This window comes from Micropterus salmoides, unplaced genomic scaffold (assembly GCF_014851395.1).
Source record: "Micropterus salmoides isolate LMB-PRFRI ecotype aquatic unplaced genomic scaffold, ASM1485139v1 Ms_hic_scaffold_18, whole genome shotgun sequence".
Classification (NCBI taxonomy): Eukaryota; Metazoa; Chordata; class Actinopteri; order Centrarchiformes; family Centrarchidae; genus Micropterus; species Micropterus salmoides.
In genome coordinates this window covers 18,662,559-18,674,846 of record NW_024040928.1, presented here as the reverse complement: position 1 = coordinate 18,674,846, position 12,288 = coordinate 18,662,559, and the positions used below count along the sequence as shown (strand labels likewise).

General features: G+C 40.9%; 2 protein-coding genes across 2 annotated transcripts; both read right to left on the bottom strand.

The window, feature by feature from the left end:
* Nucleotides 1–287: 287 nt before the first annotated feature.
* Nucleotides 288–5,117, bottom strand: zpax1 (zona pellucida protein AX 1). The gene is made up of 21 exons (XM_038727026.1): nucleotides 5,002–5,117; nucleotides 4,843–4,919; nucleotides 4,645–4,740; nucleotides 4,421–4,545; nucleotides 4,120–4,260; nucleotides 3,963–4,046; nucleotides 3,683–3,847; nucleotides 3,516–3,612; nucleotides 3,227–3,444; nucleotides 2,986–3,142; nucleotides 2,693–2,901; nucleotides 2,483–2,600; nucleotides 2,185–2,381; nucleotides 2,006–2,120; nucleotides 1,765–1,934; nucleotides 1,591–1,685; nucleotides 1,375–1,505; nucleotides 1,069–1,258; nucleotides 668–809; nucleotides 458–587; nucleotides 288–389 (listed from the first exon to the last, which is right to left on the bottom strand). Exons 1-21 carry the CDS (start codon nucleotides 5,019–5,021, stop codon nucleotides 307–309), a joined length of 2,760 nt encoding a protein of 919 aa, XP_038582954.1. The 5' UTR covers nucleotides 5,022–5,117; the 3' UTR covers nucleotides 288–306.
* Nucleotides 5,118–7,139: 2,022 nt separating this feature from the next.
* Nucleotides 7,140–8,540, bottom strand: ttc32 (tetratricopeptide repeat domain 32). Its single transcript, XM_038727025.1, has 3 exons — nucleotides 8,374–8,540; nucleotides 8,005–8,171; nucleotides 7,140–7,330 (listed from the first exon to the last, which is right to left on the bottom strand). The coding sequence occupies exons 1-3, from the start codon at nucleotides 8,487–8,489 to the stop codon at nucleotides 7,203–7,205; spliced, it is 411 nt and encodes a 136-aa protein (XP_038582953.1). The 5' UTR covers nucleotides 8,490–8,540; the 3' UTR covers nucleotides 7,140–7,202.
* Between the last annotated feature and the right edge of the window lie 3,748 nt (nucleotides 8,541–12,288).

Here is a 12,288-nt window from a genome sequence, read left to right as displayed (position 1 = left end):
TGGCGTTGTTCAAACTACATCACGGAAACATTAATCCCCTGAACAAAATGATTTATATAATCGTTTCCTGCAGCTGTGGGGGTATTGTATACAAAAGCCACCTATCGATGGCCAATCTGCAACAGCTCTCCCAGAAAGGGAACAGGAATGCTTGTTAAAGTACAAGAGGTCACACAAACCTCATCTGCTAGAATTCACTGCAGTGACTTTAGTGTGCTCATGTATACAGGTTGGGAGGCAAACATTGAGCTTTAACTGTCTTTTAGACAAAAGAAGTTCACAACAAGTTTTAAGAAACTGTTTATTTCAGAGATTTGACTGCACATTTAATAGAATGGGTCCAGAGGAGGAGATCAGCACTTGGTGGGTGGAGTCTGTACTGCTTTCCACTGAAAACACAAGTATAGGTCACCAACTGCACATAGATTCAGGTTGACAGTTTATTCTAAACACTCACCCCTTTTTACTCCTTTTATCCCTCCATCTCTGGAGTTAGTCGGGTCTGTAGGATACACACACTGGGCTCTGCAGGCAGTGTCCTCGTGGACATTTGTGTCACAGATCATTGCGTCACAGTGCACATAAATCTGGGGAGACAGAAGGATTCATTATGCAGGGCTACATGTAGCTGTCCCAATCTCACACACCCCTCATTTGGATGCTTTACCTTGTCTTTCAGAACCTCTTCATCTTTTGTGAAGGTGAACATCTTCATAGAGAAACGTTTGATGTGGGATGTGAGTTTAACCCTGGCGTCTTTCACGACAGGATGGAAGACTGTCACATAGCCGTCTTCACTGTTCTCACAGCTGGTGAAGGAACATTAAAAATAGTATTTCTGCATGACTTATGGCAGCCTTTAAACCATACAATTGGATTTAACTTGTGCAGCCACCACAGTGTTTCCACAAACAGGCCAAGACAATTTGAACAAGCCACATTAACCCATTCAGGTGACAAACTAGACCGTAAAGACATTTTTACTATAAGTAAACCTGAATTTTGAGATTGTATCGTCAAGAAACTGAAGTATAACCTCAGTTTTGTGTACATTATGCTATGCATTACCCATCCACAATGATGTCCCAGCTGGGCAGAGATGTCCTGTCTTCATGAAGGGTGGCCCAACAGTTCTTCAAGACGAGTTCCAACTGGGGATCTGTAGACTTGCTCAGCTCCACCTCAAAATATAGAGGCTGCCTCAGATATTTCACTACTGGATAATCTTCTGCTTGGTAGAAGACATCGTATGATGAATCTGAGGAGAAGAGTCCCATTAAGAGAGGGTGGGAGGAAAATAAACCTAAACCCGTAGATGTTAAGTGTGTGGTAATGCGTTTTAGATCAAGACAAAGGATGTCTATTCTACCTTACCTTGGGCTAGCCTCATTTGCACCATCAGCTGCCCAAAGCCAACCTCAGCTTTGGGCTCATTGAGTCTTGGATTATAGCTGAATGCAACAGTATGAGTCTTATTGATCCCATAGTAGCATGAAATTGTTTGCCTACAGAACAAGGACACAGGTGCGGTTAAACTCAAAACCCTAACCAGATGGTACATCAGGATAAGAGATTGAAAGGTCTTCCTACTTGTACTCCAGTTCAGTTTGTGATGTGTAGGCTGCCCCCTTGAGTTTGTCATACAGGCCAATCTCATTTTCATACAGCATGTAGTGTTCGAAGAACTAAGAGAACAGGTAGCATTAACACATTTAACAAAGGCACTTCTCATTTCATCTAGAATTAAGGCGACATTAAACTCACTGTTCGAGTGGTCCCACAGGAATCGACACTGAAAGAGAAATATGCAAAGCGATCGTTGCTGAACACTGGTTTGCAGGACTGGTCCTTTAGAGTCAACCAGCTTGGGTTGAGATTGGACACCGCTTCCACCTTCACAGCCAGAGCAGTCATTGTTCCATTGGGGTAGCACGCTGAAGGCAGAAGAGGAAAATGTTACAATATAATCCAAGCAGCAGAATATACAATTTCTTTAATATCTTACTAGTTGTTGGCAGGGGGAAGTTGCAGGACAGGTAGAGATCAGCAAGAACCCAGTTGTTCTTGGGATCTAACAGGAACAGGTCAGTTCTTGCTCTAACTGAATCCGAGGTAATCAGCTGCAAGACAGAAAGTAGTTATCCTGTGCAGATCTATAGTTAGATTTTATATAGTTTGACATACCTCAAATACTGTAACCATGGCAGTGTAGGGCACTATAAGGCTGAAGTGTGTGCTGTTCTCTTGGTAACTGTAGTCTTCAGCCAGCTCAGACGTTAGCTCTTGAAGTCCAACCATGGTTCGGAAATTCTTTTGACTCCCGTATTTCCCTTGGATGTAAAACTGCATCTGGTCACAGGTGCCAGTGATGGTGGGTAGCACTAAAAATCAGCATAGATGGTATTGCTTCTTTAGTTGTGGTTTCAGATCACATTTAAAATCTTGGAATAAGACAGTCAGAACAAAAACAAAATGAGCTCACCAACATCCTGCAGAGACGCCTGCAAATCCACTGAGTGAGTGAACGTCATTTGTTCAGGTAGGATAATGAGCCCAAAGAGCAGAGGGAGGGAGTAGACTGTAACCAAGGGTTCAGGATTCTGCAGATGGCAAAAGTAGTTAACTGAAAACACTCCCTCCCAAAAAAGGCAGAGAATATAAGCATGCTTTGGAGAGATGTCAGTTCACATACATTTTTCAGAACAACATCTGCATCAAAGGGCACTTTCAGAGAGAAGCTCTTGGTTCCATTGGGGAAGCTGTGCTTTTGGACGTTGAAACCTCTGGCCTTGCACTCCTCTGGAGTGAAAACCCCAGTGGAGAAGGTGATGTTCCTCAGCTCCACATCATGAAGGAAGGTCCCCAAGTGAACACTGAACACCCTGTCCTCTGTAACAGTGTCTGAGGAACAGAAAGGGGAAGGTTTACTTCCCCCCCCCCGCCACAAGTGAATTTTGAGAGTCTTTACCAGAAAATGGGACTTACCATCTCTATGGTGGGGCGGTCGAGGCATCAGAGGGGTAGTAATAGGGAACAAAACCTTGTACCTGGTATCATCTTTGATGTCATCTGCCCTCCACAGTACCTCAAGCATGGGCTCCACAGTGTAGGTGATGTGGTACTGGTAATCTGGGGCATGGCTCTGCAATTATTCATGACATTTAAATAAAACATGTAAATGGACCATGACCAGAGTCTTGCATATCAAATCTAGATACTTCCCAACCTTGTAGTAACCATCAGGCGCGCCCACTGGGAGCTCAACAACAATGTGGAACTCTGTGGCAGAGAGTGTGTACCCTCGTGCGGTCATCTGAGATTCATCCAGCTTCTGCCCGTTGATGCCCATGTGCATTTCTAGGATTTTAAAGCTGCTATCTACCAGATGAGTCACACGGCGAGGTACATGCCAAGAGATGATATCCTCAGTGAAGAGGACGCCACCTGTTGATAAAAAGCAACTGTTGACTTAACTGTGCAACACTTTATGGTAATGTTCACTGAAATCCACTCACCTGTGGGACAAGCAGCTGCCAAGTTAATCATCCTTAGACCATGTGGTACCTTGTAGTAGGCGCTCACCTTGAAAACTTCCATGGGGACTCCAGCAACCTAAAAGAGGAGGGTTTAATGTAATGTGCAAGGAGGAAGAGAAATGAACACTTGAGGGGGGTTTGCTTACTTCGTCTGAATAAGTATTTGCTGTACTGTATGGACTTCGCATAACCAGACGTTTTGAGGTCATCGTGGCACCATAGCCAGCTTGTTCAGCCTCCTTCAGCACCATTGACACTGGTTCTGGATTGTAAAACGTCATCTTCCAGATACCATGTGCTGCACTAGAGTCCTATAGGGAAGGAAAAACAAAAACCCAAACACACCAGCCTTCATGTCTACTGAAGGGGGATGCCAAATGGTGCAGTGTGACATTAAGTGTAACTGACAATTTAAAATGAACTTACAATGTCAATGGAATTGATTTTAGAGTTTTGAGCTTCCCCAATAGATTCAGCTTGAGAATCAGGTGAAGCCAGGTAGCGTGACACCTAAAATACAAGAAATACTAGCATCATTCTCTCTCCCCCCTCAATTTACAACCGATGTAAAGTGACCACCTACTTCCATGTAGTTCCTCTCACAGAGAATCTCTCTGGAGGCCCACTGAGTGTAGCTGCAGGCCTGCTTCACCTCATGAACCACATCTGATAGATTCTGGCTGTACATTCGGAGTTTCAGGCCATTGTCAAATGTTGTATCTTCCTATAAATGAAGGCACAAGAAATGCATGACATGAAATGTTGGTACATGTAGTTTTGACACCAAATGTAGTCAACATTTTTAGAGGTGAAATGAAGTAGTTTACTCAAGTCATTTATGAAAACATTTCACTGGCAGAAAAATCAACTTTTACGCAACATACTTTGTTGTCCACATAGCAGGCCATCAGAGATGTGTAGATTCTGGTGTTACCCCATGGGTCAGACTCCATGCTGTATCCACACCGAGCCGCCAAGCTGGGTGTTAACACAACACGCTGGGTGGCATCTGGGGGAGGGGGGGGGTGAAAACATGGCAGGGATCACTTATCTGAGTGCTGAACCAAACTACTCCATTCTTACTATCATTAGCAGATATTATACTCACCAATGGCTTCTACCTCGAGCTGGTTCCCCACTGCTAGAGCCTTGTCCAATGACAGCCTCATTAGATTACCAATACAGTCTGACCTTAAACCACTGTCTAATGAAAGAAAAGAATTGTGAGGAAGTAAGTTGACTTAAAAAAAAAAAAAAAAAAAAAAAGAAAGTCATCAAGTGATTTCATGAATGAATGCAGGCTTACTTGACTGTGAATTGAGTTTTGTATCTGGCCTGGCTTTACCCAAGATAATTACTGCAGCCATCAAGTTCCATAAAAGACTTGAACAAACAAACACATCATTTAGAGACATTAAAGTAGGCAGCTAGAAGCCATTATAAAAGAAATAAGAAAATTACATACATGTTCCCAAGCCTCAGCATGTCGTAGCCTGAATACAGCCAAACAAAAAAAAAAACTACAGGAATCCAATCACTATCAGAAGATGGCACTGGACCGCCTTCATGCCCCAGATAACAAACCAACTCTGAAGTGATGGGGCTGACTGCTTTACTGAGCCATCGCAAGCTGTTTTATATTTAAGGTAATCACAATGCACAGGTGAGGCAAATTAGTGATTCTCCACCCACCTCAGATGCAGTTAGCTTGGCACATGCATCTGTATCTTGAAGAAAGATGGAAAACTCTGTGTATGTGCAGAATAAATACACAATGGATTAGTAGAGTGATAAAAAATAATTTATTTCTCACTGATTACAAACAGATACATTTATGTTTGGCATCAGAAATTATATTATATCATATATTTTTTTTTAATCCATAGGGTCAACAGAATCTAGGACAAATATAGAGTGCCTAAGCTTCAATTTAAGACACAAAACATGTTTTCCCTTTGCAGCTGAGAGAATCCTTTTCATTACTGTATGGCAACACTTGATTTTTGTTTATAGTCACAAACGTCTTCCCAGTGTCTTTATTGCTGAGAGTAAAACCCAAGCTCATCTTTGTACTTGGTGAGCCAGGGTCGATTTGTCTGTGCTGTTCTCTCACTTATACAATGATATACTTTCATTTATGAGGCAATTAATTTTTTTCCAACTGGAAGAGTCTTCAGGCAGTGCAGTAAAGAAATTATCATTGCTCTGCTTCACAAAAATCCATGTAAGTGTCACGCCTGATCCAGTGGGATGTCTACTTCCTGTAATGTGTCAACAATCATGTGATTTTCAGTGGAGTCATTGGTTGTGCAAATTGCTTTGTGTTTAATTTTTTTAGGTTATCTTAATTGGTTATGTGAAAGCTCTAGCAGAATGTACATACATATACACTGCTCAAAATAAAGGGAAAACTTAAACAACACAATGTAACTCCAAGTCAGTCACACTCCTGTGAAATCAAACTGTCCACTTAGGAAGCAACACTGACTGACAATCAATCTCACATGCTTTGTGCAAATGGAATAGACAACAGGTGGAAATTATAGGCAATTAGCCAGATACCCCCAGTAAAGGAGTAGTTCTGCAGGGGGTGACCACAGACCACTTTTCAGTTCCTATGCTTCCTGGCTGATGTTTTGGACTTTTGAATGCTGGTGGTGCTTTCACTCTAGTGTTAGCATGAGACGGAAACAGACTCCATGAGGGTGGTATGAGGGCCCGATGTCCACAGGTGGGGGCTGTGCCTACAGCCCAACACCGTGGAGCACCAAGATTGGCAAATTCGCCACTGGCGTCCTGTGCTCTTCACAGATGAAAGAAGGTTCACACTGAGCACATGTGACAGACGTGACAGAGTCTGGAGACGCCGTAGAGAACGTTCTGCTGCCTGTAACATCCTCCAGCATGACTGGTTTGGCGGTGGGTCAGTAATGGTGTGATGTGGCATTTCTTTGGGGGGCCGCACAGCCCTCCATGGGCTCGCCAGAGGTAGCCTGACTGCCATTAGGTACCGAGATGAGATCCTCAGACCCCTTGTGAGACCATATACTGGTGCGGTTGGCCCTGGGTTCCTCCTAATGCAAGGCAATGCTGGACCTCATGTGGCTGGAGTGTGTCAGCAGTTCCTGCAAGAGGAAGGCATTGATGCTATGGACTGGCCCGCCCGTTCCCCAGACCTGAATCCAATTGAGCACATCTGGGACATCATGTCTCGCTCCATCCACCAATGCCACGTTGCACCACAGACTGTCCAGGAGTTGGCGGATGCTTTAGTCCAGGTCTGGGAGGAGATCCCTCAGGAGACCATCCGCCACCTCATCAGGAGTATGCCCAGGCATTGTAGGGAGGTCATACAGGCACGTGGAGACCACACACACTACTGAACCTCATTTTGACTTGTTTTAAGGAGATTACATCAAAGTTGGATCGGCCTGTAGTGTGGTTTTCCACTTTGATTTTGAGTGTGACTCTAAATCCAGACCTCCATGGGTTGATAAATTTGATTTCCATTGATCATTTTTGTGTGATTTTGTTGTCAGTACATTCAACTATGTAAAGAAAGGAGTATTTAATGAGATTATTTCATTCAGATCTAGGGTGTTATTTTAGTGTTCCCTTTATTTTTTTGAGCAGTGTATAAAATGTGTACTCTATAATTTGAGGTTGTCAGTATCCCCTGTTTATTTTGTGCTGCTGGTCCAAGAGGGTCTGCTGCAGGCTCAGTTTTGCATCCTCAAAATCTGGATTGAGCTTCAATGCTTGCTGGAAATCACTCTTGGCATCGTCGAAAAAACCTGTAAGATAATTAAAAAAAATGTTAATGCACAATGACTATAACTCTGTGCCTTGTAATGTACTGCCAAACTGGCTTGTTGACAGTCAGCAGTTCTATTTTCTGGGCAGCATGCACACAAGTGAACACAGAGCTCCATCTAGTGTCATATGCAAGAACACAATCATCCAAGGTAATCTTGGGATGATATGACAGGTGAGGAACATGGTTAATGATTTTAAAAACTAAATCTCACCTGATCTATATTAAAAGACATATGGTTGAATGTGCCGGCAGCTGCAGATGCTAAGAAATAATCACAGACACCAAGATGTACATTACTGAAAATGTGGAAGTATTGTGCAAAAAGGGCCAACAGGAAGCTTGTGGCCTATTTGTTAAAGGAAGCTTAGGGGGAGAGCGCTGTCTAACATATTGGTCCAAAGTCACCCATAGGTGTTCACTTGGGTTTTTTCTTTTAATTTCTTGCCTACCTGTGAGTACATGTTGTCATGTTGGTATGGATTTAGTGATTGTGTCTTTGCACCAAACAACAATAATTTTCTTCCTGGAATATATTTTATTTTTAAACATACTCTATGATTTGAACAAATAATGAAACAAAAGGACAAAATACTGGAATATTTCATAAATGAGTCTTTTATTATGAAGCAGGTCCTGCGTGGAAGTCCTTACCTAGTCTGTAGTGGATGAGACCTCTGTTGTAGAAAGGTGTTTCCCACTGGCTGTCAGTCTGTATTGCTGAGGTGTAGTCCTCTATAGCTTCATGAAAATCCACACGGAAGTACTTAATTTGTCCGCGGTTGTTGTAAGCAGTGGCCAAATTACTAACTTCACAATCCCTGTGGAAATAAACAGTTATAGCTAGCTTCTATAACAATTAATACAATTAGCGTAAGTGACACGGAAGAGAGAGAAAGATAATTAAAGTTAGCTAATAGGTAGCTAGCGAAAACAGGATCACAGAATTTGTGGTCACAAAATACGGCGTAACTGCAGTTTACCGTTAGCACTTTTTACTTTTGCAAAAAGGACAAACAGTACCTGGACTGTACGCAGGAAGAGATAAACTTCGTGTACAATTCATCTGCCCTTTTGAAATTCTGCTTTTTAAACTCAGAGTGGGCATATTCAAATATTTGGGAAGTATCTTCCTCCATGGATTTGATTCTGTGAAGGTTTGTTGGTGTTTTTCAACTGCGGATGTGACGTCAGCGAAGAGACGGTCAATGACGTTTCAGTGCGTCCCCAAGTGGGCGTGGCCTACCGCCAACAGGCTGAAGTAAATGGCCTTACGTTTCTATATTGTTCACAACCTGCATATAACTAATCACAGTGATTTTACTGATTATCAGGCAGTATTATTATCATATTCCTCAAATTCAATCCACGTGTGGTTAACTACAATTTAGTTTGTTTTCATTTTTTAAAATATATTAGATAATAACCCGATCCCGGATAAGCCGATGAAGATGGATGGATATTACATAATAACAGATAATAATCAGTAACCTGCGTTTTCATTAAAATGTTAGTTCTATGTATAATAACTACGTAATTTTTACTTTATTTTAATATGTGTGTATTTAAGATTAGAATCAGAAATACTTTTCGTTACAATTACTCATGTTGCAAAACAAGGAATTTAATTAAATAATTTATATAATTTAGATATAATGATATATAATAGAAAATAGAAAATGTAGATATATAAAAATAAAAATAGGATAGAATAAACCAGAATATCACACATTAATCAAGTATTGAGTAACATTCCAAGGTCCAGTTTAAAGACTAACAGTCAGTGTCTGACACTGAGGGAGGAGTTAAAGAGTTTATGGCCTCATACAGGAATGACTTCCTGTAGCGTTCTGTGGTGCATTTTGGTGGGATGAGTCTTACCATTGAAAGTGTTTTGTTTTACTTACTATGTAGTAGGCCTGCATATTTATTTTACTATGTATAGTGAGCATCTTTAGCACAAAAATCTATAATCTAATATTTCATTATAGGCTACTATAGTGATAAAATAGTAAGTTTTCAGATTGAAAGTTGGTTGACCTATTCTGCAAGTATAAAGGTGGAATTCTGCAAGTATAAACTATTATCCTCATGCCCCATAATATCATTAAATATCTGATAATGAAAAATAACATGTGGTGATTGACATCCAGACCACATCAAAATGCCAAGTTTTTTTGTAACATCAGGTGGCAGACTTGCCCTGCGATGGACTGGCGACCTGTTCAGGGTGTACCCCGCCTTTCGCCCAATGTCAGCTGGGATTGGCTCCAACCCCCCGCGACCCTATACGCAGGATAAGCGGTTGACGATGGATGGATGGATGGATGGAGGTGGCAGACTTGACTCAGATCTCATGAAAGCAAGGAAGTGAAGTAATCAGTACCTGTACTGTAGGTGCAATTAAAGCAAGTTTAAATTTTAATGACATTCTTACATAAAATCCATTTTTTATTATCCGTATAATGTAGCGATGGGGGGTGTTTTTAATGTAAAGAAAAGTATGTGACCCTGACAGACTCAAACATCTCTCACACCAGTCTCAGGAATATGTAAACACCAGTTGCAGTAAATACACAACAAGGAGGCAACCCATAAGCAAACTGGTGAGAAATTCTCAGACGATCTCACAGGTGACAAAGTCAATTGTCCTGGTGAAAAAAGGCACCTTAAGGAAGTAGAGGTCACTCAGTAGCCGTGCACTTCCCTTTTCCGGCCCATTCATCTCCAGACTGTGTGGACGACTTGAAACAGATCAAAGGAGACCAGTTTATCCTGGAGAAAGAGGATTTAGACTGCTGGCTGTTGACACTGCTGAGAAAATGGCAAAAACATACAACCTGTGGATAGCTGTAGGCCATTACATCACATAAATCAAGGGGTTTCTGCATCACAAAACATCCAGGAAGTCACAAACTATAAAAGATGAGGAAGTACACATCTCAGATTTCATTAAATGCCAAGACTCAAGTGCATTTTCATGCATTTGAATGTGACAAAATTACCTTGTTCCACTGTGTTAGTCATTTGAGATTAGATTTGTTCATTTGAGGAACTTGAACACGAAGCTATGGAAAGTCTTAAAAGGTTAATTTTGGCTGGGACAACCTGTACAGCTAAAGCAAAGGTTGTTGTGTTCAGCAGCCCCGGGAGCTGACGCTTCTTCTTGCACCTTAAATGTTGCTGTTTGCTGAGAGAATTAACACAAAGTATCAAAGTCCACTTTGTTCTAGCAGAACCAGGACAAATATCCATCATGCACCTTCATCCGGGGGTCCTCTTCACTGACAGGCCGACAGCACCACTTTCACTGCTGTCAAAATGTCTCAGTGCTTCAAGTCATATATTTTACCGCTACAACACTTACATTTTAAAAATCTTACATCAACGTCCACTCACTACCTTTTTCCAGAGCTTTCTACCAAATTTGTTTTACTGCAGATGGAGGTGTGATGAATTACTATTTCCAAGGTCAGGAATATACTTTTTAAAAGATTTACAAGTGAAACAAACCAGGGCTTTAAAAGGGCATTTAAAAATAAGTACAATTATTCCAAGTGTTGTTTTTTTTTACCACACAGTGACAGGTTTATTTGAAGCTCATGTTTGTACCCACATTAATACAGTAAAAATAAACATTTTATCTGTTTTAATAAACACAGTTGGGCTTTATTTAGTTAAATTACTGTTGTCTCTTTTTATTTACTGAGGACCTACATTTTGAAAGCTTTTTGTTAATGAATATTATAGCATGACTATTTTAGTATTAGTGTTGCTAACTAATTAGTTATTAATCAGCAGTGTAGTTTTTATAGTTATTTTTTTGATGGATAGATAGTGTGACAGATAGTTGGAATAAAAAATGCTCAAACTTCTCAGTTTCTCTAATATCTTTTCTATGAAGCTGTTCAACATCACTATTTAAAGGGCGAAATAAGGTCTTTAATGTTTCTGACACCTGGAGAAACAACCCATAAAAGTTTGACATTTTGGGAAAGTTGCTTATTTAGTTTCTTGGCAAGAGAAAAAGGAAAAGTGTCCTTTTAATGCTTCAAAAGAGATATAACTTGTTAATTAGTTAAAGGTAATTCACATTAAAGTGCTAACAATCTGCTCATCTACCTCTCACGAAGGAAGTGAACAAAAGTATTTGCCAAAATGTCAAACTAGTCCTTTAATAGAAACTTCTGAAATATGCCCTTTATGACCCTCACAAAAACAATTATCAATGGAACAGAGCGCTGTTAAACTGTTTAGAGATATTGTTGAAAATGTAATTGTAAACGGGGATGCATTGCACCAAACTTTATGTGTCTTTTCCACTTCTCAGAGGAGCGTGAGTTCCATTCATCATCTTCCACTGAAAAACTGGAGGGCTCACCTCTCTGACCGCCTCTGTGTATGTGGTAACCATGAAGCCACTGAAGTAGCAAATAAACATAAAACAGCTGTATGGTTAAAGGAAGGAATGAGAGGCTCCAAACCAGACAGGAAGTAAACGTTGGCGTGTTGACTCTCTGCCTCGCACAGACGGAGCAGACAGAGAAGCTCTGTTGTCAGTGCTGTTTCGAGCATATAAGCCAATTCATTCCAGAGGTAACATCATGACCTCTGTCTGTTGTTTTGTTGGCAGTGCTGAAGGTGTAAAAAAGACACAATGGCAATAACAGGGTGCCAAAACAGTGGTGTAGTAAAGCTGTTATCCTAAAAATCAGTCAAATGAATAGCTCTGCTCAGTTGTGGATAGATTTTAGACTTTAATCCAGCTGTATTTTGTATGTTTAGTGATTGAATGCGTAAAAAGGGTTAGAGGTTAGGAAGTGATCGTCCCCTGACCTCAGAGATCAGAGAGGGTTTACTGCCAGAGTAAATTATAACACATTGTTAATAGAAATGGCAGAGCAGGTCAGGTTTACCTTTCTATATTGACACAGAAAT